The sequence below is a fragment of the Vidua chalybeata genome, chromosome 16 (genome assembly GCF_026979565.1).
Source record: "Vidua chalybeata isolate OUT-0048 chromosome 16, bVidCha1 merged haplotype, whole genome shotgun sequence".
Taxonomy (NCBI): Eukaryota; Metazoa; Chordata; class Aves; order Passeriformes; family Viduidae; genus Vidua; species Vidua chalybeata.
This window is the reverse complement of record NC_071545.1, coordinates 8,932,081-8,957,411: the sequence shown is the minus strand read 5'-3', so window position 1 is coordinate 8,957,411 and position 25,331 is coordinate 8,932,081. Positions and strand designations below refer to the sequence as shown.

Genomic DNA, 25,331 nt, shown 5'->3' with positions numbered 1-25,331 from the left:
GAATAATTTGTATAGAATATTTGTCTTTTAGAGAGTAAACATGACACAGCTGTCAATAGAAGTCATTCCTGCCTGCTTTTCTGTGTTTTATGGTCTTCTATAACAAATATAGGCATCATAAAGCTACTTATTTTATAATTAGCAGTTTGGCTGTTCCTTAATATTGCTTCTGTATATACAAAAGAGGCTAAATTGCCTCTTCTCCTACCTCCTTAGAGGTCTCTCATTCATTAATGAGGTACAAGTGTACAAGGATATTCAAACATGAGGAAATTTCCACTGGAGATAACTCTAACAGGATTTAGGTAGAAGGCACTTACTTGAACAAATGGCTGAAGTTCAGCCACTCAGCCCTGCTGCTTTCAGACACAATCAGCTTTGTTTTCAGAGACTGGCACTTGGATGCAACCGAGTCCACCAGAGGAGCAACAGCATGGATTATAATAACACACCTGGCCTTCAAAGCCAGCAATTGATAGCAAATGTCAGATGCTGTCAGTTGTGTTGTCCCTGGGGTGATGATAACACCTGAAAGTGCAATAAAATTGGAAATTTATTAGGTATTTTTCCCTTTCAGTCCTGATCACTTCACAGCTTTTCCTGATTTGCTGGCTACCAGCACCATACAATCCAGAAACGAGAAGGTGGTAAAAAAAGTCTCACACATCTGAACTTGAATAGAGATGTGCAGACTTGAAGAACAAAATAGCTCCTTTGCTACAGACAGAGTGAAAGCAGGATGCAAAACTTTGAGGCAGAAAACACTGGCAGCTTTGAGTCTGTCCCAGTTAAACTGATTTAACGCAAGCCACAGGAAGTGAAAGAAAAATGATGAAGGTAATTACATCAGTTGTTAGAGACTACCCCAGTCCCCCATTTGACTGTCAAATGTTCAAGCAAGGAAGTCAAATAAGAAATAGAATTGTTAAATGAATTGTTAACTTCTGGCATAGAAGGTAATAAACAATCTACAGACCACTAGGAGATACACAATTCACCTGTTTGAATACAAGCCATGCTCAGCTGCCACCACCCTGGGATTCGAGGTAGAATCACTAAAACTTGGTCTCCTCTTTGCAGATTGCCTGGCCCAGAGAGCACATTGACCACTTTTTGGGACGTGAAACCCAGCTCTTCAAAGTTCCTTTTAATTTCATCTCCTTTTCCATTTCTGCTCCTAAAGAAATAAAGTCTCAGCTATCCTCTGGTTTCAGTAGTGCAAACTCAGGTCCATTAAGATTAATGTAATGGACACAGCATTTTGTGCGTTTGTTTTCTATTTTTGACCTCAGACAATAATGAGCTTGGTAGCTGGAAAGCAAAGGAATACCTATTTCAGAACCTGAGGGTGTGAAGGAGGTGAGATCCACCTGCAAAACCCTCCTGGCACAAGCCTGGGACTCGTGTTTATTAGCCAGTTGATAACAATTAGTTGTCCTGAAAGGTCATGTGAACAGTTTTACTACACAGCACATTTGCTGTTTTCCCAGGCTCCTGCTACCAGCAGATATGTTTATGGGTTGTGTGTAGTGGGTTTACAGCAGAACAAGGAAAATCCGAGATGAATAACCCTGTGCTTTGTTGTTGTTTTTGGTTTTGTTTTGTTTTGTTTTTCTTGGTTCACTGGTGTTCTTGTGCTCAATACAGCCGTGGTCACAGAGTTCAGCTACTGCTTATATCTTCTAAATCAAGTGCTGTAGCAGCATGGTGTGAAGTGCAAGGGCTACAGAGAGGTAACAAGAAATGTGAGATGTGACCTAGCAGGGATGATCTAAACCTCTGCTGTTCCCATAACCTTGGAACGGCTTGACTGTTATGGAAATATCTCACAGTCTGAACTGACACCTCAGTCCAGGAAATCCCTGATTATATTTAATCCTGAAACCCTATGCAACCCAGTACTGGCTAGATCTGGAAGTCTGATCACCAACAATATTAAAAAACATTCTCACAAAATAATATTTGGCACAGAGTTACACATATTGTGGCTTTCAGTAACATCACTGCAAATGCAAAAATAAGGACTAGTCCATTTTTCCCTCTTCTATCATTATTTTCTCCCATGTACATTTAAAGTTATAGGGAATATATTGCTTTAGAAATATTTCAAAGCAGCAGGACAGCAATGTGTATCTTCCACCCTTATGCAGAAGGCTGTCCTCTTAAGACTGACAGGAAACAGGATGGAATACACAAAATGGAAAACACAAAAGTCCAGGATGAGCGTGTTCTCATGAGGAGCTCAGCAGCAAAGAGCACCACTCTGTGTTTCTCAGTTTCTTCCTCTGAATGTTCCCAGAGATAATCTGTGATAGTTATTGAACAAACCCCAACTTGTCTGTGCAGAGAAGAAACAACACCACATAGCAGTTTCATTACAAACTCTGCTCCTTTTCTGTGGCAAGCCTGCAAATTTAAATGCTTCCGGCTCTTTTTAGAATTTGGCTGGCAGGTAGCACATCACTCCCAGTGCCCAGCAAAAATATTAAGTTCTGTTTTAGAGAAACAAGGAATATCAGTTGGTTGACTCAGTAATTCCTCAAGTCAGTAGTGCAGGACAAGCACACAGCACCGAAACTGAGCACAACCTTGGTAGCAGCTGAAGGGCTTTGTGTGTTTGCTTGAAACCCTGGGCAGTGTGACAGAGCAAAGGCTCCTGCCCACACATCAAACAGAAATGTTTTGATTCACCAGTTTGTTTCTTCCTTTTTTTTCCTGGACAGGTTCAGGTTATCATTGCAAAACTGCAAGAACACGTTGGAAAGTCTGTCTGACCCAATGTGCAGACTGAGCAGACGGTGCTGCAGCAGAGAGGAAACCTCCTGAGCAAGCCCTTCCCTGCTGGAAGGGACAATTTGTGCCACTACCAGGGCTCAGGGAAAAGTCTAGCCAGGTCTGTTTAAAGCCCAGCACAGACCAATTCCAAAAACCTAGGGACATGTTGCAGGATCATACTTTTTAAATTTGCTTTACAATCAATTACTTTAAAAGTTCATAATTAGATTATATTTAAAAATTTATTACTTACATTGAATAAATGTATTACTTTAAAAATCTGATCACTTCAAAGTGGATTACTTTTCCAAAAAGTACTCACATTTGAAATCTGAATGCCCTTAAAAAGAATCAGATGCTGAAATTGTGAGCAGATTACATTTTTCAACATGCTTTTTTCGATTGCACTTAAAGATCTAATCCAATTTCTTGTTATTCTGTCCAAAAATTGATTACATTTAAAATACAACATTACATTTAATATATCCAACATGTTTTCCTTCTGTTCTGACTGAATGAAGGAGAGAAAAATTAATCTCTCAGAAGAAAGCTGTAATACAGGAAAAGGGAAGTTTAAAACCCTGCTACAGCCGGGTTTGAGCACAACCTTATTTTGTTCACTTTTCTTCTGATAGAATCACATTAAACAACTACTTGCTCCCATAGAGGATTCAATTTTCTACACTCACTAGAAGCCTGTGAGATTGTGTTTGAAGATAACTTTATTTTGGATTTTAAGGACTGTAAAGGTTGTAAAGGAGCCCATTAACAAATTAGCAGCTGCTGAGCTCTGTTGCTCTGCCACAGCTGATGGAAGCTCAGAAAGCGAAGGCGAGTGATCTAACACTTGAGTGTGACGGCCAAACTTGGCAAATTACCCCTTCTCTTACTGATCTTTTCAATAACAAACCCTTTCCAAACAGATAAGCTTATGTACATTGCATTTATAAATTCATTTTTTATTCTTACAGGATGACTAGACCTAGATCAAGTATTAGCAGGAGAGTTGGTTTTATATCAATAATCTGAAATCCTTTTGAATAACTAAACCCAAACTCATCTAAAGGCTGCTCTTCTTTTCATTAAAGCTTAATGCCAACTTTTGGTATTGTGGGAAAGGAGATGAAGTTGTAGGTCACTTATAAAATGCTCTTGCTCAATGGACTAGCTAAAATAACTCATGCAAAGTCACAAAAATCACAGTCCAGAAAATCTGAAGGACAAAGTTCCAAACCCATTCTGGAAATGTATTAAGCATTTCAAGACATAAAACTAAATATTAACTTTCTTACTAATGCAAGCATAGCAATTTTATGTGCCAAATGCATACAAAAACAATATATTTATACACACCCTATATATGTATATGTGCAACATTAAGCACATACTGTGAATTTCTATAATTTACTAATTTCTCATTATGCACAACAGCATCATCCGTTAAAAGATTATTTCTCACATACTGAACATAATTCCAATTTCATTTACCTCAGAGAGGTTTTTGAAGCAAAAGATGGGATCTTATGTTCATATCTATTTTAGAATACTTCCAGCCTTGCATTGAGAATTCCACTCCTGGCTAGTGCTTGGAAGATACAAGACACTTTTAAAAGAAAGGATACGTACACATGGTTCTCATCCTACTAGGAAAAATGTGGATTTTGAACCTATCCAATAAAACTGCTAATCCCCCATCTGTAACAATGCATTTTTAGGACTTTTACTGCCACTTTTACTGCCACTATCCAGTGGCACCAGAAAAGACCTCTTCATAATGTTGTATTTTTGGAACCCATATAGTGACCATACCAGTCACCATGTCCTTTCCATAAGCTTTGGATGTCAGGGTAAACTCTCAGGAAATAGTGAATCAGAATATATTTGATGTAAAATACCTTTTCAAATGTGGGCATTATATTTTTTTGTTATCTCTCAAGAATAACATCAAATAGAAGCTGGGCTGCAAGAGAGATGGTGAGGAAGTCTCAAAGGGAAAGGCTATTGAAATTGTCTACTGAAAATTTTATTTTTCACCCAGAATAATACAATTCACTCAGGTATTAACATTGGAAACTCTGCAAGCAGGCACAAATATCACATCTTGATGTTACCTGTAGTTTTTTGATGCTCAGGCACTTAACAAAAAGAGATCAGAATAATGGCAGCTATAGTAGTGAAATGTACATAGTGCTAATGGAATGAAAGAAGTTTTGTTAAATTCCAAACAATGCTATATCCGTCCCCACTCTTTGTCTCTTAATTCATTCCTCTTGATCTTCCCAGTGACTGTCTTTGGCAGCTCTTTGACAAATTCCACCTAGATAAAATAAAGAGAGAAAGCAATGCAGCGTGTTCTACAGAGTTGGTGTTCCAAGACTCTCCAAGCATATGTGGAAAACTGAGAGGACTCCCATCAGTAAGAACTGCCTGCCTCAAATCCAAGCCAAACCAAAGAGCACATTGTGGCACTTGTGAAACCATCTCTGGGCTGCCTAGATGGCCAAACATCTGTACAGCTGCCTCTCAGCTGACCAAACGGAGTACAGTAGAAGGGCAAATGCCTAATGGTGCCAAAGGTCAGAGATGAATGACAAAAAGAAGAAAGAAAAGGATGGTACAGCCCCAAGGTCTTTAATGGTTCTTAGTTCTGTGAGTTCTGCTCAAGTTAGCTAAGGCATTGCAGTAGCTCTTTCCCTGTGGTGCTGGATTACTAAGAAACACCAAGTGTATCCTCTTGGTCTTGTGTCTATTTATTAGTTGTGATGATCAGTAGATAAAAACTTAATCAGATTCAGTCATGTGCTACCCTAAAGGCACTGGCAAATGCTTGTTTGAAGGTGAAATACAAAACAGAGAATTGTGATTGTGAGTCTGACTTAGAACATGGAGATCTAACTGGGATATACAAGACCTAGAAAACTTTGAGAAGTTTAAACAAGTACTTTATGCAAATTCATTAAAAACAATCTAAACTAATGTTATTTAGGAAAGGTCTTCTGGAGGCAGTGGTCTAGATGAATCTTTACTGCTGGTTCTTTCAAATGAATCATGAAAATCTAAATAGTAATTCTCCTGAGCTATAGGGAAGGGTGCCCTGTTTTAAAGTTTCTCCTCAGAAATGTTTACCTTTCTAGGGTATTTATATGGAGCAGTAGTTTTCTTGACATGGTCCTGCAAGTCACGAATTAAGCTTTTCAGGTCAGTGGATGAAAAGGTTGGGGACAGAACCACAAATGCTTTCACGACCTGTAAGGTAAAATTAACAAAAGTGATCTGATACCATCTGTTTTTTAAGGGCTGATGTGCAGTTACCAGTGAGCAGTGCTGCTCAGAGCCACAACAGTCATGAGGAACAGAGAAACCAGCACATGATAAGAAATGATTGTGCCCAGCTTCTGCATGGGTATGTGCAGAAGCTAAAGTGTAAAGGACAGATTTTGTGCCCTCATTATAAATAAGAGCCTTTTCCCTTCTCAGAAGCAGCCGAGAGGATGGAGCAATAAAACATGTCTCTGTGGAGTTCTCTCTGGAGCTAAGGGACATTTTATTTCTCTCTGAAGTTCACTGAGGACAGTAAGCACTGTTATCCTGGCACAGGATTGTGCATTCACCACACCTGCAGCCCATGTCTAATGCTTGGGCAATTGCAGTAGAACTTTGGCTACACCAAGAGTCATAAATGACAATTTAAGTATAGACAAATGCTTAAGAACAAGGGCAAAGTAAACATCACAGTAGTGTTCTCCACAGAGAAGACCTTGGGATGAAAAGAAACTCAGAAGAGCAAATGCATGTAAATGTGAAGGGATTTTGCTTGTCAACCCCACTAGGATTATCCGTGATGGGAGTAGACAGGGTGCTTAGGGACATGGTGTATTTGTGGACCTGACAGTGCTGGGTTTATGGTTGAACTCAATGATCTCAGAGGTATTTTCCAACCTAAACAATTCCATGATTCTAAGATGACATTATTGCCGTAGAGCTATAAGTTTTTCAGTAAAGTAGAAATTCCTTGATATCATTATATATTTGGACAAATGCATTGCTTTCCCCCCTCCATTCAGCCTGGTTACCTCTCCTCTGAGGGGGTCTGGGCTGCTGACAACAGCTGTTTCTACCACAGCTGGGTGCTCTATCAGGGCACTTTCTACTTCAAATGGCCCAATGCGATACCTAGGTAAGGAAAAATAAATATGAGGCTTGGCTCTTATTTTTTGTCTGGAAAAACCAGTACCAAATGTTTTTAAATTTTCGTGTTGAAGAAAAAAAACCAAAACAAAACAAAGCCAGAACAAATCAATAACCAACTATAGAAGTTTTAGGCAAAATGGGACAGCTGGCTGGGTTAGAAGTAGGAGCATTTCATAGTGGTCTTTGTGGCAGAGGACTGCTGGGGCTGTGGATACTTCTCCGTCTGTCCTCTCTCCTTGAGGCTCTTAGGCTGGAGCTCCATCCCACCCTGTAGCTGGGGTCTGCAGCAGCAGCCTGTGCCACGTTTTGGAATCACATCATACAATATCAAGTTCTTTCCTTTCAACATTTTAAAAATAAATTGTTTCAAAAGCTCTTTGAATCCAATAGAGGTTCCTTCAGTTATAGTAAAAAAATAAACTAGATAAACATCCCTCCTTTGCCAACTGAAGTCTTCATTCTTTGTTGAAACACATGAGATATTGCAGGGGAAATGGATCCAGTATCATCACAGAGATGATACTGCGGGGCTGTGAAAAGCTGATAACAGCAAGCACTCCAAAGTCAAGAGGTCAATACATTCCTGTCACAGGACTATGATGCCAGAAGCTCACATGTAAGAATACACAACACAACATGTGAGAATATACAATGGCAGATTTAGAATGGGTGTGTGCAGACTAACCCTGAAGAAATGATGATGTCATCGTTTCTGCCAATAAACTGGAAATATCCCTCTTCATCCATAGTCCCTCTGTCTCCAGTGACATAAAAATCCCCACGTTCACTTTCTGCAGTTTTCTTAGGGTTATCCTTAAAGTGGTTTACAAGCAGTAGTTTAGTTTTTGAGCACGCATTAGCTATACATTATGCTATAACACACATAATATCAAATGCACTGGAACTTAATTTTTCAGTCAAGGATGTACTGATATTGCTATAAAATACAATAAAATAGGTTTAAAATAATTTATATTCTTTAAGAAAACTTGATTTAACTTGATCCTATATGATTTTCGTTCCTTTTCTACCATGATCAATTCAAATAAACAAATTACTTTGGTAACAAATAATAAAATGGTGAAAAATGTCCAGCCTTTAGGACTATGCAATTGGAGAGCTTTTGGGGAGATTGGTAGTGGTGGTGAGGAATAAAATAAAGTTCTTACTAAATATTCAGAGAAAAAACCAAGTGGCCTTATAGGCTTGCTTCTGACAGCAATTTCCCCCTGTTGTCCTGGAGGCAGAATATTGGCATTTTTGTCTATGATCTAGAATGAAAAACAGTTCTTATTTTAGTCCAATGTAAAAACAAACTCCAAACACAAATACAACCAAACAAAAAATCCCCCATGACAGAATCTAAAGAGCAGTCAACAAACCTGAACATCATAAAGGGGAGCTGCTTTCCCCATTGATCCAGGTTTAATCTTCATTCCTTTAAAAACAGAGCAGATTACTCCCTGTAAAAATCAAGATCAAACCAAAGCTTTACAAAAGAAAATGGCTACATTCACACTTAATTCATTAAATGTAGTTTCTAGACCAGTTCCAAAGTAAGGAATTAAGATTCATAGGATCCTATATGTCAGTGCTGTATGGTACCAATAAGCAAAATCATAAAACTCCCTGAAAGAATCCTGTTCCATTGTCTGTGAAGAATTCATGTCCTCTGCTAACCAGTCTTCTTCCCTTAGATTCAAACCCTGCCCTCTTGACTGACACTGTTACTTGGAATTAGCTTAAGGACATTTGTGGAAATATTACAGCATGTTCCCTCCCAAACCCTCATGTTTCTGGCAGGTTCTGTGAGGAGAGCCATCAGAGGGAGTTCTTTCAGAGGTTACCAGGGAAGGGAATTACTGAAACACTCACAGAAATGTGAAGGAGGAAACAGACAAAGCAAACCTTACAGCAAAAAGCAATTCCAAAGATTTAACAGGCTATTGTCCCTACAGATGTACCATCTCAGTCTGGCCATACACTTCATGGATGTCCAGCCCAGTCTGGCTCTTCCACTGCTCCATGACTTCTGGGTTGAGTGGTTCCCCTCCACTCACGCAGTACTTCAGCTTCATGAATTTGTATCTTCACAGGGAGTTAAAAACAAGAAAGGCAATACTTAAATCTAGAGGGGGAGACCAGGAGCACGCAAGGGTGAACACCAAGGGAGAGCTGTTTACTGGGAGAGTTAGTGCCACAAAGTGGGGACATCAGAGGGGCCCTGATCCTTCTGCTCCTGATACAAGGATATCACTCTGTGCTCAACACTCTACATAAGCAGCAGTCAGAGTTAAGCATGTGAAAAATAAAATTTTTGCTGAAGTCAGCTGGGATTATAAATAACCAAATACTGATCTGCTGAGCCAGGGCCCTGATTGCTGACCCTCTGCAACAGGCCAAGCAAGAAAGTTCAAGAAGGAAAGAAGGAACAATGACAGGCAGTGAGAACTGGAACAGGGGGTGATGCCACAACCAATAATTCCCTCTCAGTTATGCTGACATGCACTTTCTAGGATGAAGTCCTTCCCAAAGTCTGGACAATTAATATGCTAGACAAAAATTATGACAAAGTATTTAACAGACTCTCAGTTTCATACTCACAAGTACAGTAGCATAAGTCTCAAACTTCTAAGGAAAAACATCAAGTTTCTCTGATGAAAAAACTCAGCAAAAATCAAATTTTGCGTGATGGTCTTCTCGTGAAGGATATTTTAAACTAAATTATTACCCTCTTTTGGCTCAAGCAATTATATATAGGAGATGACTGAGTTTAGTTAAGGTAACATTACTAAATAATTTTTTTTTCGTACTTGGACAGGTAATAATAATAATAACAATAATAACAATAATAATAATAATAATAATAATAATAATAATAATAATAATAATAATAATAATAAACATTACTAAATAATTTTTTTACATACTTGGACAGATCATTTTGCACCAGCATGCGGAACAGTGTTGGAGCACCAACCAGGGCATCAATTGGGAATCTGCAGAGAGTCTAGAGGGTTAAACAATAAGAAGGACATGTGAAGCTCGGACAAAAATCTGCCTTTGGAATGTACAGTAAACAGGTGACACAGGAAGGAGAAGTACATTTGTCTCCTGTGTAAAAGCACCACATCCTCTGTTGGGTGAGGTACCCTCCTGCAGTTGGTGCAATATGCAGAGATTGTAGATTTTGATTGTAGATTGTAGATTACAAAAATCCCCATGCTAATACATCTACCTGACACCAGGACCCCACAGTTTGGGGCATGGCCAGAATAGTTCCTCCTCTGTCTACCTCACAGGGGGGTGTTCACTTTCATCTTGGCTGGTGTGGGCACAGAAACACTTCATTTCTGCATTAATACCCACTGATACTATTTCCACGGTCACTAGAGTGAATGGCAGGCATTTAATGCTGCTTTTGGAAGATTTTTTTCATGTGCTTACCAGCTATGAGTAAAATGTATGAATGGATTGCATGTTTGTTCCCTTCTGTATACATTAAAAATGAAAGTAGGGCTTTACACAGCAAATACAATATCTTAAACATGACTATAAACACAACCCTCATGAAATCTGTGGATGCTGTCAAGAATTGGTCTTGGCATGCTTTCTGCAGATGAATACATTTCCATGAGTTTTTCCCTTACGTTCAGGATGACTTCTGAGTCGGTCTGTGGTAGGTTATGTATAAAGATGCATGATCCGAAAACCCAAGGATCAAAAAAAGATGCTATTGAAGTTAGTATCCATCCTGTGTCTGCAGTGTTCCATATCATGTGAGAGGGAGTTAAATCCAACCAGTACCTGATAGGAAAAAATAAAATAAAGGATAACAACATATACCCAGAAAGAGGGTAAGAGATATTAATTGGAAGACTGAGACACTGGGGTGATCCTAGTCCCTAGCAATTTGATGGGGTTTTTACTCTGATTTCAAAGGGAGAAAGGCTGGGGATGTACATAGGTATTTCTTATTCAGTAATTTTTTACAACAGCTCTACTATGCAGCTTCAATTATCTTATGTTCAACCAGGCTTAACTCTTTCATACCTTTCACTTAAAAGGGGTCTGAAACCAAGACTACCCTGGGAATGTTGAGTCATCTTTGGAGAGCCTGTAGTTCCACTGGTAAAGAAGATAATCATTGGGTCTTGAATCCTTGTTTTGATGCAGGAATGGTCAGCAGATTGGTTTCTGTAAAAAAAGAGAATGTAATTATAACTTCAATGGTTGTAGTTGATATAAATGAGCACTTGTGGGAACAGGTCTGCTTTGTCCTCGTGTCGGCAGCGGCACTCAGTCACACTCACAGGTACAGCTCAGTGAAGTTCAGCCATCCCTCCCTGCTGCCTTTGGACACCATTAGCTTGGTTTTCAGGAGCTGGCACTGGGATGCCGCCGAGTCCACTGCAGGAGCCAGTTTGTCAGTGGTAATGATGCACTTAGCCTTTGATGCCTGGAGTCGGTACAGTATGTCTTTGGCAGATAATTGGGACGTTCCTGGGATTATGACAATTCCTGGATGAGAGATAAAGTTCATTTATGTTGGCATTTTCTTCTATGTCTGATTCTTTTCTAAGAACCTAAGCTATTAAATATTCCCAAACTGATCTCTGATACGGATTTGCCCTGGTGTTCCCCAGCCAAACAGTTAGATTAGATTAATGCAGATGTCTGTGCTCTTCTGTCAGAAATGAAATGTGGACCTGCCTGGTGACTTCCATGGCTCTTCCCTGCCTTCTGGCATCTTCTTGCCCATTGCATGAGCTACCTTTCCTATGGCCCCCAGTGAAAACCCTTCAGGACTGCCTGGCAGCTAGTCCACTCACTGGATTATTACACTATTTTCCCTTGATAAACCATATCCATTCTTGATCCTCTCAGCCGATTTGCAATGACCATTTGACCTCACTGACCTGCTCGCATACAAGCCACCTTGACCAGCCACCATTCTGGAATTCGTGGTAGGATCAGGATAAGCCTGTCTCCCTTCTGCAGTCCACATTCTTTAGTCAGTACATTGGCCACTTTCCGAGACAGGAACCCCAGCTCCTCAAAGCTCCACTTCACTTCTTCTCCTTCGCCATTTATCCACCAGAAAGCAGGGTTTGATGGTCTCTTTCCAGCCTACAAAACACAGGCATTCAAACATAAAAGATTTTCTTCTGAAAGACCATAGAATAATAATGCAGACATCTGTAAATTATGGAAGATCTGAGTATTTGACAGCTGGCATATAAGCTGCTTTTTTTTTTTTTTTTTTTTTTTTGGTCCTTAAAAGATTGAGATTTGCTATTAATCAAGCTCAATTATTCCCAAAAGATTCTCCTTTTCTGAAGCTGAAATGTTTACCAGCCTAATTGTCTCCAGACCCAAGTCCTAGTCTGGATCCTATTTCAGTTTAAACCTTTTACTGTGCATTAATGCTCCTACAAAATAACAATAAATAAAGCTAGAAAGAATGAACTTTTGTATAATTTCCTAATGCAAATTTGGTTTGGCAACTGATTGCTTTTATAAAGAAAAAACCCCACCTTATTCCAAATGAAATTTAAAATTAAAGTATTTCATTGGCACAACAGAAGATCACCTACCTTTTCAATCTCAGACCATTTGTCCAGTACATCACTTGCAAAGTTAAAGTACTTTGGTATTTCCTGTTTGCCCTGTCTGATGGACTCATACTGGGAATATACATCAGAGGAAAGCAGCCTGGGATGTCCATGGAAAGTCCTATTAGGAGGCTTCAGAGTCCACAAGAGTTTTAGATTCTGTAACTTCAACAGCAGCTTCATGGCAGAAGACTATGTGTCTAGATGCTGTAGACTATATAAGAAACTTGCAGAATTGTTGTTAGGAATCCTGCAATAACAAAAAACCAAAAACCAAACCAGCAAAAAAAAGAAAAATAGTATTGCGATTATCCAAAGATAATCCAGTTATGAATTAATGAGTTCTTCATTAAAGTCACTTAGGCTAGTCAGAGCCAGACTGATGATTTTAACATGCTAATTAAATGTTAAGTTCCCTATCTTCCTTTCTTGTATTTTTAATTTTAAAATTAATTGCCCACAACTCTCCATAGTAAAACACAACATCAGATGATATTGTTTACATTAGAAGAATGTTCCTGCATCATGCATTCAGTACCTGATTCTCTATTCCTTTTTCTTTTCTGCTTGTTTCCAAACTAGTTCCATCAACAACCTCACTTTAGCCTCAGCAGTTGCTGACTGATTCATCCATTCACCACATCAACACCAAGAACCTTCACTTTGTTATGTAGCCCCTGAGTTTGATAGAGACTTTTCTACTCATTTTCCTCACCTGTCTGCTGTGGACAGGAGAGATCAGGAGCTGCTGGGGGAGATCCTCTTCATTCATTTCACTCACCTGTTAGGACATGTTTCCCATATGAGGCACTGTAAGGATCAGCTGTTCCCTGGAGATGTGAAACCTGGAAACTCCTTCATAAAGGTTTTGGAGTGAAACTCTTCTGACTTTATTGCTCACTTCTTCTGGAGTAATGAGAACAGAATGTGGCACAAAACAGACAAAGCAGCAGAACTCTTTCTGTGGAGTAACTTTTTTCTTGTAATCATTTACACCATTGTTACTTGTGCATAATTTGCAACTTAACCTAAAGCATTTTGGGTCTTCTTTTGCCTCAACTTTAACCATTTCAGTATATCACAAATTCATCATGATGAAGAGAAGCATTAAAAAGAATTTTTTTCCTTTCCACTCTGAAAGAATTTGAGAATGTTACAGTGGTAGTTATTGACAAGAATATATTAATGTGCTGCTGATATCCACCACAGGACAAAGATTACTTTTATAAATTTCTCTTTTATTTGTATGTGTCTAAGAGTTGTAGTTACACTTTGTTTGAGTGTTTTCCAGTTTTTCTTCAACAGTTTGTTTTTTGTAATGTTTTCACGTGTTCTGGGTCATAAACCTGTGCCATGTTTGATATGTTATGGTTGGTACAGGTAATGAAGTATTTCTCCCCTTGTTTTCCAGATCACTCTTGCTCTTTTTATACTTTTGCCCACTCTTTTCTCCTTAGAACATTTCTCTGGATTTTCCCAGTAACTGTCTTTGGCAGATCCTGAACAAACTCCACCTGAAAGGCAAAAATACGTCCTGGTTAAATTCCCAGCTGAAGGAAAGACAGCCTTTCATTATGGCTGGGGATAAAAGGATGGGAAGCTGCACAGCCAGGGCAGGGATGGTGAAAGGCTGATTGAATGCCTTGCCCATTTGAGCTGCAGTGAAAACTCCAGGATTCCATGAAGAAAGACTGGGCCCTCATAAAGTAAAATTTCACGACCATTGCCTCCCTCTGGGTCCATTCTAGCACACACAGCCAACCCAAGGCTACAGCTGCCACAGACCCTGTCATCGACTTCTATTTTATCTAACTCTGGTTGGAGTGTTTGTCAGAAAGCTGTTGAAAAAGAGCTGAGGCAGGACAAAAATTGCTCAGTTTCTGGTACAATGAGGGAACCTGTCTTTTTGGGCTGTACTTACCTTCCTTGGATACTTGTAAGGTGCAGTCACCTTCTTGACATGTTGTTGAAGCTCATGAATTAATTTTTCTGGATCATGTGATGCAAAAGCAGGAGCTAAAACAATGAAGGCTTTGACCACCTGTGCCACAAAAACAAAGGGGTTGCATTAACTTCCAGAGGTGGCAATAAGGGAACACATATGTTGTGAAAAGTGAGTGACAAAACTCAGAATGCCAAAATGTGAGTTTTTTCTTTAATTTCCCTTTTCATTAGCTGTTTGCTATCAACTGCTGCACTATGAAGGACCCACTCTGCAGCAGAGGATTTTTTCCATATTTCCAGCTTTTTTTTCCTTAATGTTATATCCTAATAAAGCTGAAAACCTTGACTCTGTTGCCCAAAGAAATGTTACAAATGTAGAAAATATGAAAAAAATTAAACACTCTGGATGTCATTGCTACAGTGCACTAGGTGATAAAACAAGAAATAATCAAAATTTCTTTGCTTAGATAAAAACATGTCTTTATTAGTCTGAAAAGCCAAATTATTTTTCCACATGAAAACCTGCAAACAAAAATAATTCTGATATTGTGGTATCTGTCAAGACACGCATTTTAAAAATGTTTATGCCCACCTAATTTCAAAAATATGTAACATATTGAATTCCAAGGAAACCTAGTACATATAAGGAGGTTGATACTTAGAAGAAAGGGTATTTATTTTACTTTTGTTCCTATTTTGTTTTACCTCCCCTCGCACTGGGTCAGGACTGCTGACAACAGCCACCTCTGAGACTGCTGGGTGCTCAATCAATGCACTCTCCACTTCAAATGGGCCAATGCGATACCTGGGGAGCACAAAGACAGCTCAGCCCAGCAGCATGGACCAGCCCTTTGCTCTTTCCAGGCTGCATTTCATGAGGCAAATCTAAAAGGAAATGCCTTACCCAGCAGAGTTAATGATATCATCAGCTCTTCCAACAAACCAGACATATCCCTCTTCATCCATAACACCTCTGTCCCCAGTGACATAAAAATCTCCACGCACAGTGGCAGCAGTTTTCTCAGGATTATCCTGGCAACAATCAAACATTTCAGAAAAGGTATCTGATTATTAGTGAATTGTAATGCATTTCCTTAGCAGTGATGCAAAGAATGATAGGAATAATTTTTTCAGTTGTTCTCAAAATGAGTGTGTTCAATGCTGTTTCATATTTTCAACTAAAAAACCCAGAGCCATGTTAATTAGCAGTTTGATGCCTGAAGTATGTGACAGGTAGAAAAGAGCACTACACACTAAAGAGTGTATATAGAGATTTCCATTCTAGAGAGAAAAGGTCATGCTCTATCAAAATGCTCTCCATCATAGCAAATGTGTAACCCACAAAAATGTGTAACCCACTCTGTTCAGAGAAATGATTTATCATTGCCGGGGGTTGCCACAAATAACCTCCTGTCAAAAGAAACTTTTTACCCTTAACTGACAGGAACAAAACTCAAATGAGGTCACCTGCAGGAAAAATTTCATTGGACCTCTACATCCAGTGTAACCTCTTGGTTACACAGGAATGTGTAACCTGGCTTACACATTTTGACAACAGAAGACAGAGTGAAAACCAGATGCTATGGTATTGAACTTGTAGACGTTTCTTATCCCCTAGCAAGAAAACACATTTTACAAGTTGTTCTTTGAGGATGCTACAAATATCCAAATATTATGGTGGTTCAGAAAAGGATAAAAAACATAGATAGTTCCCCCAAAGCTTATTCATTATGACAGTTCAGTTGCAGGGGAGAATAAGTTTGCCTGAGTCTACTGTTTTCTTAAGAATGTCCTGCACCTCAGCATCACCACACACTGATCAGGCTCAAAGTCCTCAAGTAACCCAGTGAGACTTTCTGAGGATCCTGCATGGAATTCTGCTCCTGGCAGACCTTTGCCCTGGCTCTCTCCTGAGTCTCCCAGCAGACACAGGCACAGCAGGTCAGGCTCACCAAGTACTCGGAGAACAGACAGAAGGGGCGTGTGGGTTGCACTCGGACAGCAATGGTGCCCTCTTCTCCTGTGGGCACAACAGCCCCGTGGTCATCTACAATCTGCAGAAAGGACAGACCAGCAGGGGTGCTTTGATCAGCTCAGAGGAACATCTGCTGCAGCTCAGCGCAGGGCACAGGAGGGACACAGCACTGCCTCACTGTTCTACCCACAACTGCCACATACCTGCACATCATAAGGGGGAACAGCTTTTCCCAAAGAGCCAGGTTTAATTTTCATTCCTTTCATATTGGCACAGATTGGCACCTGGAGAAGAGATTTTTTTTTTTTAAGATTTTTTAAAAATTGTTGCAACATCTTGTAAATTTATTATTATTTTCATTTGGCATCTTTCCACGACTTTGTTGTGACAAGGGCTGAATCAGGACCAAAGCACTGTGATTTTTTGAGAACATCAGAGTCTGGGTTGAGAGGCATTTCAGATCAGACCTGTGTGAGATTTGTTTTGTTGAGTCTGAGCCAGTGGATTGTCCTGCAAACACTTGACTTCTATTTTGCAGGACAGCAGATTATTATTACAGATCTTATTTCAATACTGTGACAATTAGTTTGGGAACATTTCAAGGGCAAAATGAGAGAAAGCCTGAGATCTGGCTCTTAATAGTTTTGTTAATGTTCACTTACAGAGAAGTCTGGGATGTGAGCTGGTTTAATATTTGCCATTAAAATCTCAGACAGGCCAAATTGATAGCTGGAGCAAATTATGTTTTCAGGGTTTTTTGAAGTAAAGAGGACAAAGGGATCTCCTACAACTTATTTGATTGGAAGTGTCTCTGGCATGGTTTTTGCAGGGGTCTAAACCATTAGAATATGCAACTTGCTGATTCTGGAACTGTAAAATCATAATCATACAAAGTTGTTGTTTTTTTTTTTTAATCATATAAGTGATTCTCACTTTTTCCATTGATTTATCAAGGACATTGTGGCTCTCGTATTCTTACCTTCGAATGGGTATAGTACAAGAATTATTGCAAACGTACTGTTTCGGTCTGGCCATAACCTTCATGGATATCCACCCCTGTCTGGATTTTCCACTTCGCCAGCACTTCAGGATTGAGTGCTTCCCCTCCAGTTACACAGTGCTTCAGACTCGGGAACTTGTAGCTTGAGAGGAACAGCAAATGAAATAATTCCCTTAATTCCTAAAAGGAGCAGTGAGCAACCTTAACTAAACAGACATCCTCAGCTTTCCAAGTACACCTAAGGCTGAAGGAAAGGCTGAATAGGAAGACAGAGCCTGAGCTCTCTGCTAAAGCTGGGTTGGCTTTTGGCAGGATGAAAGACCTATGTGACAAGAATGAGTACCTTACCAAAGATGTGAAAACGCCTTGCAAACCACTTCTCACAAGCTGGGTATTTTACAGAGTAACAAACCAGCAAGAACAGCTGCCAAATAACTCTCAGCATCTGGAACTCCTCTAACTGTTCCCTTCATTCTCAAACATGTGAGAACAACTTCACTGTACTCCAGTAACATCCTGATCCAATGCTGCCTAAAACATTGACTTAAATTGAACGGTGAAGCCTAAGTTCAGAGGAAGTGACACCTTAAAAAAAATCTCCTTTGTTTCCTCTGAGCTGTCTGTTCAAAGACCCAGTCCTGAAGCCCAAGTAGCCTATGGTGTGGCTAATTCTTCTCACATTTGAAAACTGAGAGCCTTCTTTACTGAGAGCAAGCTTTGCTAATTAGGTTTCCTTGAACTGAAAAAGAGAATTAAGGAAGCTAAGGAACAAACCATGCAGAGCTGTCCCAGCATTATACCCAGCCTCCCTCCCCTCCCTGCTGTACCTGCTCACATCATGCTTGACCAGCATGCGGAAGGCGGTGGGAGCCGTGCAGAAGGTGGTGATGGGATATCTTGAGAGAGTCTAGAAAAATAGGAAGCTATTGTGCTGAAAAGAAAGTGTAATGCTGGGTCTGACCTTGTGAATGTGCAGGTGATTAACAGAATTTACATGCTCAAATGTCTGCAAGATGAAAACCCTAAAAATGCTGTACCAGGCAGTCCAACTCCTGCAGAAAATATGGAACTTTCTGTCCAACAGAAGTCACTCATGTAAATGAAGGAACAATGAGAGCAGTAGTTCGAATTAAAGGGTTTTTTTTGGGGTTTTCCAAGGTGTCTGTGTCCCAGGCTCAACCCTAATTGGTGATAGGGAACTATACCACAGCTTTTCCAGTATTATTCTTGGGAAAGTCAGGGTTTCTGCCCCACACAAGAGGCCAATGTTGAGGAGAATCATCCAGCTGAATGGTCTTGAAAAACACCTGGGAAGAGGAATAGGCATTCTGGTACCTTTGGATTGCTTGAGATGTGGGGATTACTTACCTCTGCAATAACTTCTGGTTGAAACTGTGGCATATTGTGTACAAAGACACAGGATCCACAGATCCATGGTGAAAAAACACTGCCATAGGCCGATTTTGCCCAGCCAGTATCAGAAGTATTCCATATTACATCTGAAGGAGTCAAGTTCAACCAATACCTGATGAAAAAGCAAAGATGAAAAAAACTTTCAGGGAAAGCAAATCAGTATCAAGCCACAGATTTAACTTTTAAGATATAATGAAATGGCCCAAGGTTGCTTTGGTTCTCAGGGAAGGTTGACCCAACATGAGAGCACTTGACTTCCTTTGGTGTGGTTGTAGGGACGCTTTCCTATTGCTCCTCTGCTTTCAGCCCTGCAAGTGACACAACTCTGCACATGATGAGCTCAACTGGGCCTTCAAGAAGCTTTTAATTACAAGGGTTTTACCATGAGAAGGGAAAGATGAAGAAGGTGCAAATCCTACAGTCATGAAATGCCTACACTTAGTGCAATGTTATGGTCTCGTGTTCAGTTTAATGCTGATCACAGCACTTGATCAGGACCCTGGGAGGAACTGCAAGGTAATACCTGCCACTGATTGCAAATCCAATGCCGTAACTGCTGTGGGAATGCAGCACCATTTTTGGGAAGCCCGTAGTTCCGCTGGTAAAATACACGAGCATTGGGTCTTGACTCCTTGTCTTGACACATTTATGCTCAGCAGATGCAACCCTTCAGAAGAAATTATGTATTCCAGTCACTACACGCAGTTTTCCACTAGAGAAGCAGTATTTTTAATGTTTAGGAGTTCAACAGGAAAGCTGCCCCAAATTATATGATCTTACTAAATCCATTATATATCACAGGGAAAATTGAGAAAACACATTTTGCCTGTCACGTACATTCTGAATCACAAGTCTGAGGAGCAAGAAGAAGCTGAAGGACCTGAACTTGGGTCCCACAATCTGGGTGGCATGAATCTGTACTTAATGCAGCGTAATTACCATGCTGCAAGTTGACAGAGAAACATAACTCATTTGTATTTTGAAAATTACCCCCACAACTCAGCAATGTCACCCGACTGATACAGCCCCCTTCACCTCAAAGAACTGGAAAGAAAAGAGCTGGATACTCACGCAAGGAGTTCTTTGAGGTTCAGCCACCCATCCCTGCTCCCTTGGCCTACAATGAGTTTACTTTTCAGGAACTGGCTGCCAGGCAGGACAGATTCCACTGCAGGTGCCAGAGTGTCATTGGTAACGATGCACTTGGCCTTTGAAGCCTGGAGTCGGTATGAGATGTCTTTGGCTGTTAATTGAGATGTTCCTGGAATAAGGACAATTCCTGGAAGAAAGCAAGAAGCAATTGAGAGAACTCAGCATTTCCCAAAAATACTTGATTATGTCTCTCTGTTGATGCTGACTTTATCCGTCATGGATGTTTATCCGTTTAAAAGCAGAGCAAAATAGATATATTGAATTATTAATGACACTAATTATATAAGTTCTTCCATTATAAATTCAGCTCCCTTCCAATGTATGTGGTCAAGTCTGGCCTTAGGCTGCAGCCATTCAGCCCTGAGGCTTCCCCTGAGGGTGCTGTTTGACTGGACCATGTCTGGCCCTGTGCTTCCTGTGTGGGTGCTGCCAATTCTCCTTCTAGGCAAAAGATCACTTGTAGAGGTCACAACAGAATATTCCTGTTTGCATTTTCTTCACCCCAATCTCATACATGGCTTGTAGGCTCGATTTGCTTTCTGTCTGCACCCAACAAGTCAGTGAGCACTCACCTGCTCGCATGCAGGCCACATTCAGGAGCCACCACTCAGGAACACGAGGCAGAACTGCCACAACTCTGTCTCCTCTCTGCAAACCACAGGCCTCAGAAAGGACATTGGCTGCCTTCCTGGACAGAGAGCCCAGCTCCTCAAAGCTCCACTTCACCTCCTCTCCCTCATCATTGACCCACCAAAAAGCTGGATTTGTTGGTTTTCTTCCATCCTACAACACATGAGAAGACATTAAAATAAGAAAGACCTTAGAAGTTTTCACTTCAATACAAAATATCTCTAAACTAAGCAAATCATCCCTGGCAATCACTCTCTTAGGGTGACACCTGTGTTTCTGATAAATAAAATAAAATAGTGCTTTCCACTCTGCAGCCAACACTGCCCAGTACCCTTGAGGAAAACAGATTTGTATCATTTGAGAATTGTTCCACTGTGTCCTAGTTTTGGCTGGAATAGAGTCAATTTTCTTGCTCTATCCTGGTAAAGTGCTGTGGTTTATGAATCAGCGTAGTGTTGATAACACACTGATGTTTTAGTTGTTGCTAAGCAGTGCTTACTGTAAATCAAGGACTTTCCAGTTTCCCACACTCCACCAACAAAGAGGCGCACAAAAATCTGGGAGAGATCATAGACAGGACAGCTGACCTGAACTGCCTGAAGGGATATTCCACATCACAGGAGGTCCTGCTCAGTTTATAAACTGGGAGGAAGTTTGTTGGGAGGTGTTTGGAGATCGGCTGGGCATCAATCAGTGGGCAGTGAGCTACTACTGCTACTGATATTATTATTATATTTCAATTCTTTAACTGTTTCTTCCTCAACCCCTAGGTTTTACCTTTTTTTTCTCCTGATTCTCCTCCCCATCCCACTGGATGTGTGTGTGTGAGATCCAGGGGCTCTGTGGTTCTTAGTTGACAGCTGGGGTTAAATTACAATTCAATGTCTATAAAAGAAAAGACAAATACTACCTTTTCCAGTCGTGCCCACTCATCTAAAACATCACTTGCAAAGTTGAAATATTCTGGCAGTTCCTTTTTACCCTGGTTTATAGATTCATAATGGGAAATAATCTGAGATGTAAGAAGCCTGTTGTTTCCATGGAATGTTCTGGAAGGTGACCTGAGAATCCACAAACACTGAGGAATCCAGGATTTAATAAATGTTCTCATGATAAATGATGTTTTATCAGACAGTGAGGGGAAGGAATCAGGTGTACACCTAAGGAATCAGTCACCTGGAATGAAAAAATATAAATTTAAGCCAATCCAGTTATTGGATGCTCTGCAATGTATGATGTTGGATAAATGAACACAAACCAACCTGAACAAATAGGTTGTTTATACACATCCTCATTTTGTGTCATGTAACCTGTATTTTTTTGATATGAATATTTAACATAATGGTATACAGAAGGAATAAGCACAGCCATCTTGAGGTTAATAAAATTAGCAGAGTTGTTGCTATGAATCCTGCAACAAAAAAAACTGTGGAATCCCATCCAGCTGGGATAAATGGTGGTTTAACCTCAGCAACATATGTAGGGGGCATTAATCTGAGGCCATGGGAAACAACACTGAAAAAAGGACACCGAGCCAGATCATGGCAAGAAGAGTGGGGTCATGAGAGTCAATATGTTAATAGAACTATCCTATATTTGGTCAGGTTTCTGGTTCTTGTTCTCAGATGGTTTGGTACCTTTTACAAATAAGGTCATGTTCTGAGTTCGTGTTCCTGACTGGATCCTTGCCCTCAGAAGAACCCTATACCTTGTGGTGTTCGCCATGCCCCTCCCCCATCCTTGGATCTTGCCCCTGGAGTCTGCAGTTTCTACGTCTGTTATTTTGCTATTAAAGTATTTCTTTTTCAGGCAAAACCATCATTCCCATCCCTTATTTTGCCAGTTACCCCAACCAAGCTGAACTAAGAGTCACAGCAAGTGAAGACTCCAATAACTGGCGCCCGAACAGGGACTTCACATTGAGAGATCTTCTTTGGTTCTATTTGGCTGGGTTTTGGCCAATCAGTAGGACCTTTTTTTTTTTTTTCTCTGCTGTGGATTAAATTGGCAGGACTGACATGGTTACAAGCAACCTTTGGAGTTGGCTCAGATATTTTGGATGCCTGCCTGAAAAAGCTGGTAAGTGGAGAATAGAGATACTTATTCCTGCTGTTCCTACCCCAGCCAGGTGGGCACACCCATCTAATCCCAATTATTATGGGAATAAGACTGTCAAGACTAGACAGCAACATATACGATAGCTTTAAATTTTTCTTAGCAGTCCATAGAAGAAGGGCCCAAAATCGCGAGGTAAAAAACCTCCTAAAATGAGTGTTTCAGAACTTTCCAGCGACTGCAGCCAGTAGTGCCTCGCCAGGCTCTGCCACTGCCAGGGCCTCGTGCTCGCCCGCCCGCCGGGCGCTGCCTCAGCCCAGCCGCTTCTGCCTCGCCAGCTGCAGCCCGTGGGACAGGCCCACCCCCGCACAGCGCTGCAGAGAACAGCACTGACTGTGGAATTTTCTCTGCGGGATTTTGGGATTTTGTGGGTATCACGCTTTATGACCTAGCTGCCAAGGGGGACCCTCTCGTGGCACGTCTGCTGCCTGCTTTCTGTGTGATTCTCAAAATGCTCTAAGCCAAAGAGCACCGACTCCCAGCGCTCAGCCCCTCCCCGGCCTTGCTGGTGTGGCAGGAATCCGGGGGGTCCAGGGACACTCCACCATGCAGGATCCCTTCCCAAACCAAGACTGCTTTTAACCCCTCTAACCCTGGGGACAGAACTCAAGGGTGGAACCTGTCCCAGACATAGGAAGCAGTGCAAATCTCAACCCCTGCCCCCTTCCCCATCACAGAGGAAAAGATACAGCAAACATCACCCTAGAAATATTTGGGACTTAAAATTCTCCCTCAGACTGCTACAAACTATTAATTGGGTTAAGCCTTAGCTAAAGATCATTAATGAAGATTTAGTCCTGCTGTTTGTTTTACATTCCTTTTTAATTTGGTAACTGATTCTGCTTATTTTACAGGTATCGTTGAGAGCTGAAAATTCCTTCCTAGAGACAGTTACTAATGATCAGTTATACCCCTTGCTTAAAACTTTAAATTTTATTCTTTCTCAGAAACAGCATCCCTGTTTTGTCATGCATATACGTTCTCATTCTTCTTTGCCAAGATTCCTAACAGACGGTAATAAAGAAACTAACATGCATTGTCATTACATGCCCTGACTGCCAGAAATATTCTCTGCTGTCTGTTGAGGCAGGAGTAAATCCTAGAGGGCTTCACAGTTTACAAATTTGGCAGAGCAATGCTACCCATTATGCATATTTTGGTCACTTTAAATGTATACATGTTTCCAGAGACACTTCCTCAGGAGCAATCTTTGCCTCTGCTCACATAGGTGAAACAGCAAAAGATGTTATTAAACATTTCCTACAAGCACTTTCAACTCTAGGCATCCCACAAGAAATAAAAACCAATCACGGGCCTGCCTATGTCTTTTACCCTTTGTCTCATTCTTCAATTGTAACTGTTTATCCTCACATCTTTGCTGCACGGATCTCAGCATTGGTCAAATCTTACTCCTCAAGAAAAGTTACTTATTTAACATTGGAACTATTGCCTTATTCCTTACTAGAACCTTATACAGTAATATTTAATCTGCCTATCAGGCAAATGAGTTCAAATACCCAGAGCTTAACACAACATAATCTTTTCAGTGATGTCTGCCAGCATAAACAATCTGGATGCAGATTTTTCCCCCAAAGAGATATTTTGTCAAAAGCAAAAGAAATTCATGGTGTTCTCCATAATCCTTGGACATTGTGGCAGAGAAACACTGACAAGTTGTAAACAATCCTTAATCACTAAGGAACATGTTTCTCCTTTCTTAGTCTGCTCTAATTCTCTCATTTAGCTGTAACTTGCATATTTCAGAGCATTACAATGACAAAAATCTACATAATAGCCCATGAGAGAAAGAGGAGGGACATAATATTTAGGAATATTTAGGGAAATTATATTCAAGACTGACGTTTAGAGTTTGGGATTCCCGAGTGCTCTACAACAATGTCTGCCAAGAAGACTGTGTGAACCTTCAAGTTCTTAGCACTTTCTCACCTGCAAATGCAGAGGTGAAAATGAAGACAGAAAACTGAGGAAAAGACCCAGTAATGGCAAAGTTCTCAGAATGAGAAGTGAGAATCAAAAATTATTATTCCTTATTTAATACCATTTGCTGTGCTCAGTGATCATCAGCACGAGTTCAGATAAATAACATTTTCCTCACCTGTCTGCTGTGGACAGGAGAGATCAGGAGCTGCTGGGGGAGATCCTCTTCATTCATTTCACTCACCTGTTAGGACATGTTTCCCATATGAGGCACTGTAAGGATCAGCTGTTCCCTGGAGATGTGAAACCTGGAAAATCCTTCATAAAGGTTTTGGAGTGAAACTCTTCTGACTTTATTGCTCACTTCTGGAGTAACGAGAACAGAATGTGGCACAAAACAGACAAAGCAGCAGAACTCTTTCTGTGGAGTAACTTTTTTCTTGTAATCATTTACACCATTGTTAATTGTGCATAATTTGCACCTTAACCTAACGCACTTTTTCCTACAGTTTAACCATTTCAGTATATCACAAATTCATCATGATGAAGAGAAGCATTAAAAAGAAATGCATTTTTCCTTTCA

At 40.4% G+C, this 25,331-nt stretch overlaps 2 protein-coding genes across 3 annotated transcripts; both read right to left on the bottom strand.

The window, feature by feature from the left end:
- Nucleotides 1-4,782: 4,782 nt before the first annotated feature.
- LOC128796393 (acyl-coenzyme A synthetase ACSM4, mitochondrial-like) lies at nt 4,783-12,764 on the bottom strand. The gene is made up of 13 exons (XM_053957972.1): nt 12,564-12,764; nt 11,886-12,096; nt 11,280-11,487; nt 11,020-11,163; nt 10,617-10,773; nt 9,897-9,976; nt 8,931-9,054; nt 8,349-8,429; nt 8,136-8,237; nt 7,652-7,779; nt 6,849-6,948; nt 5,902-6,021; nt 4,783-5,092 (listed from the first exon to the last, which is right to left on the bottom strand). The coding sequence occupies exons 1-13, from the start codon at nt 12,762-12,764 to the stop codon at nt 5,006-5,008; spliced, it is 1,743 nt and encodes a 580-aa protein (XP_053813947.1). The 3' UTR covers nt 4,783-5,005.
- Nucleotides 12,765-13,798: 1,034 nt separating this feature from the next.
- On the bottom strand, nt 13,799-25,320 carry LOC128796152 (acyl-coenzyme A synthetase ACSM4, mitochondrial-like). 2 transcript variants are annotated; one of them, XM_053957538.1, is made up of 14 exons: nt 24,927-25,320; nt 21,606-21,871; nt 20,638-20,848; nt 19,985-20,192; nt 19,437-19,580; nt 18,869-19,025; nt 18,328-18,407; nt 17,519-17,642; nt 16,704-16,784; nt 16,478-16,579; nt 15,430-15,557; nt 15,231-15,330; nt 14,503-14,622; nt 13,799-14,095 (listed from the first exon to the last, which is right to left on the bottom strand). In XM_053957538.1, the coding sequence occupies exons 2-14, from the start codon at nt 21,804-21,806 to the stop codon at nt 14,009-14,011; spliced, it is 1,743 nt and encodes a 580-aa protein (XP_053813513.1). In that variant the 5' UTR covers nt 21,807-21,871; nt 24,927-25,320; the 3' UTR covers nt 13,799-14,008. The 2 variants fall into 2 exon arrangements, with proteins under 2 accessions (XP_053813513.1, XP_053813514.1); XM_053957539.1 differs by having other exon boundaries at nt 24,993-25,320.
- Between the last annotated feature and the right edge of the window lie 11 nt (nt 25,321-25,331).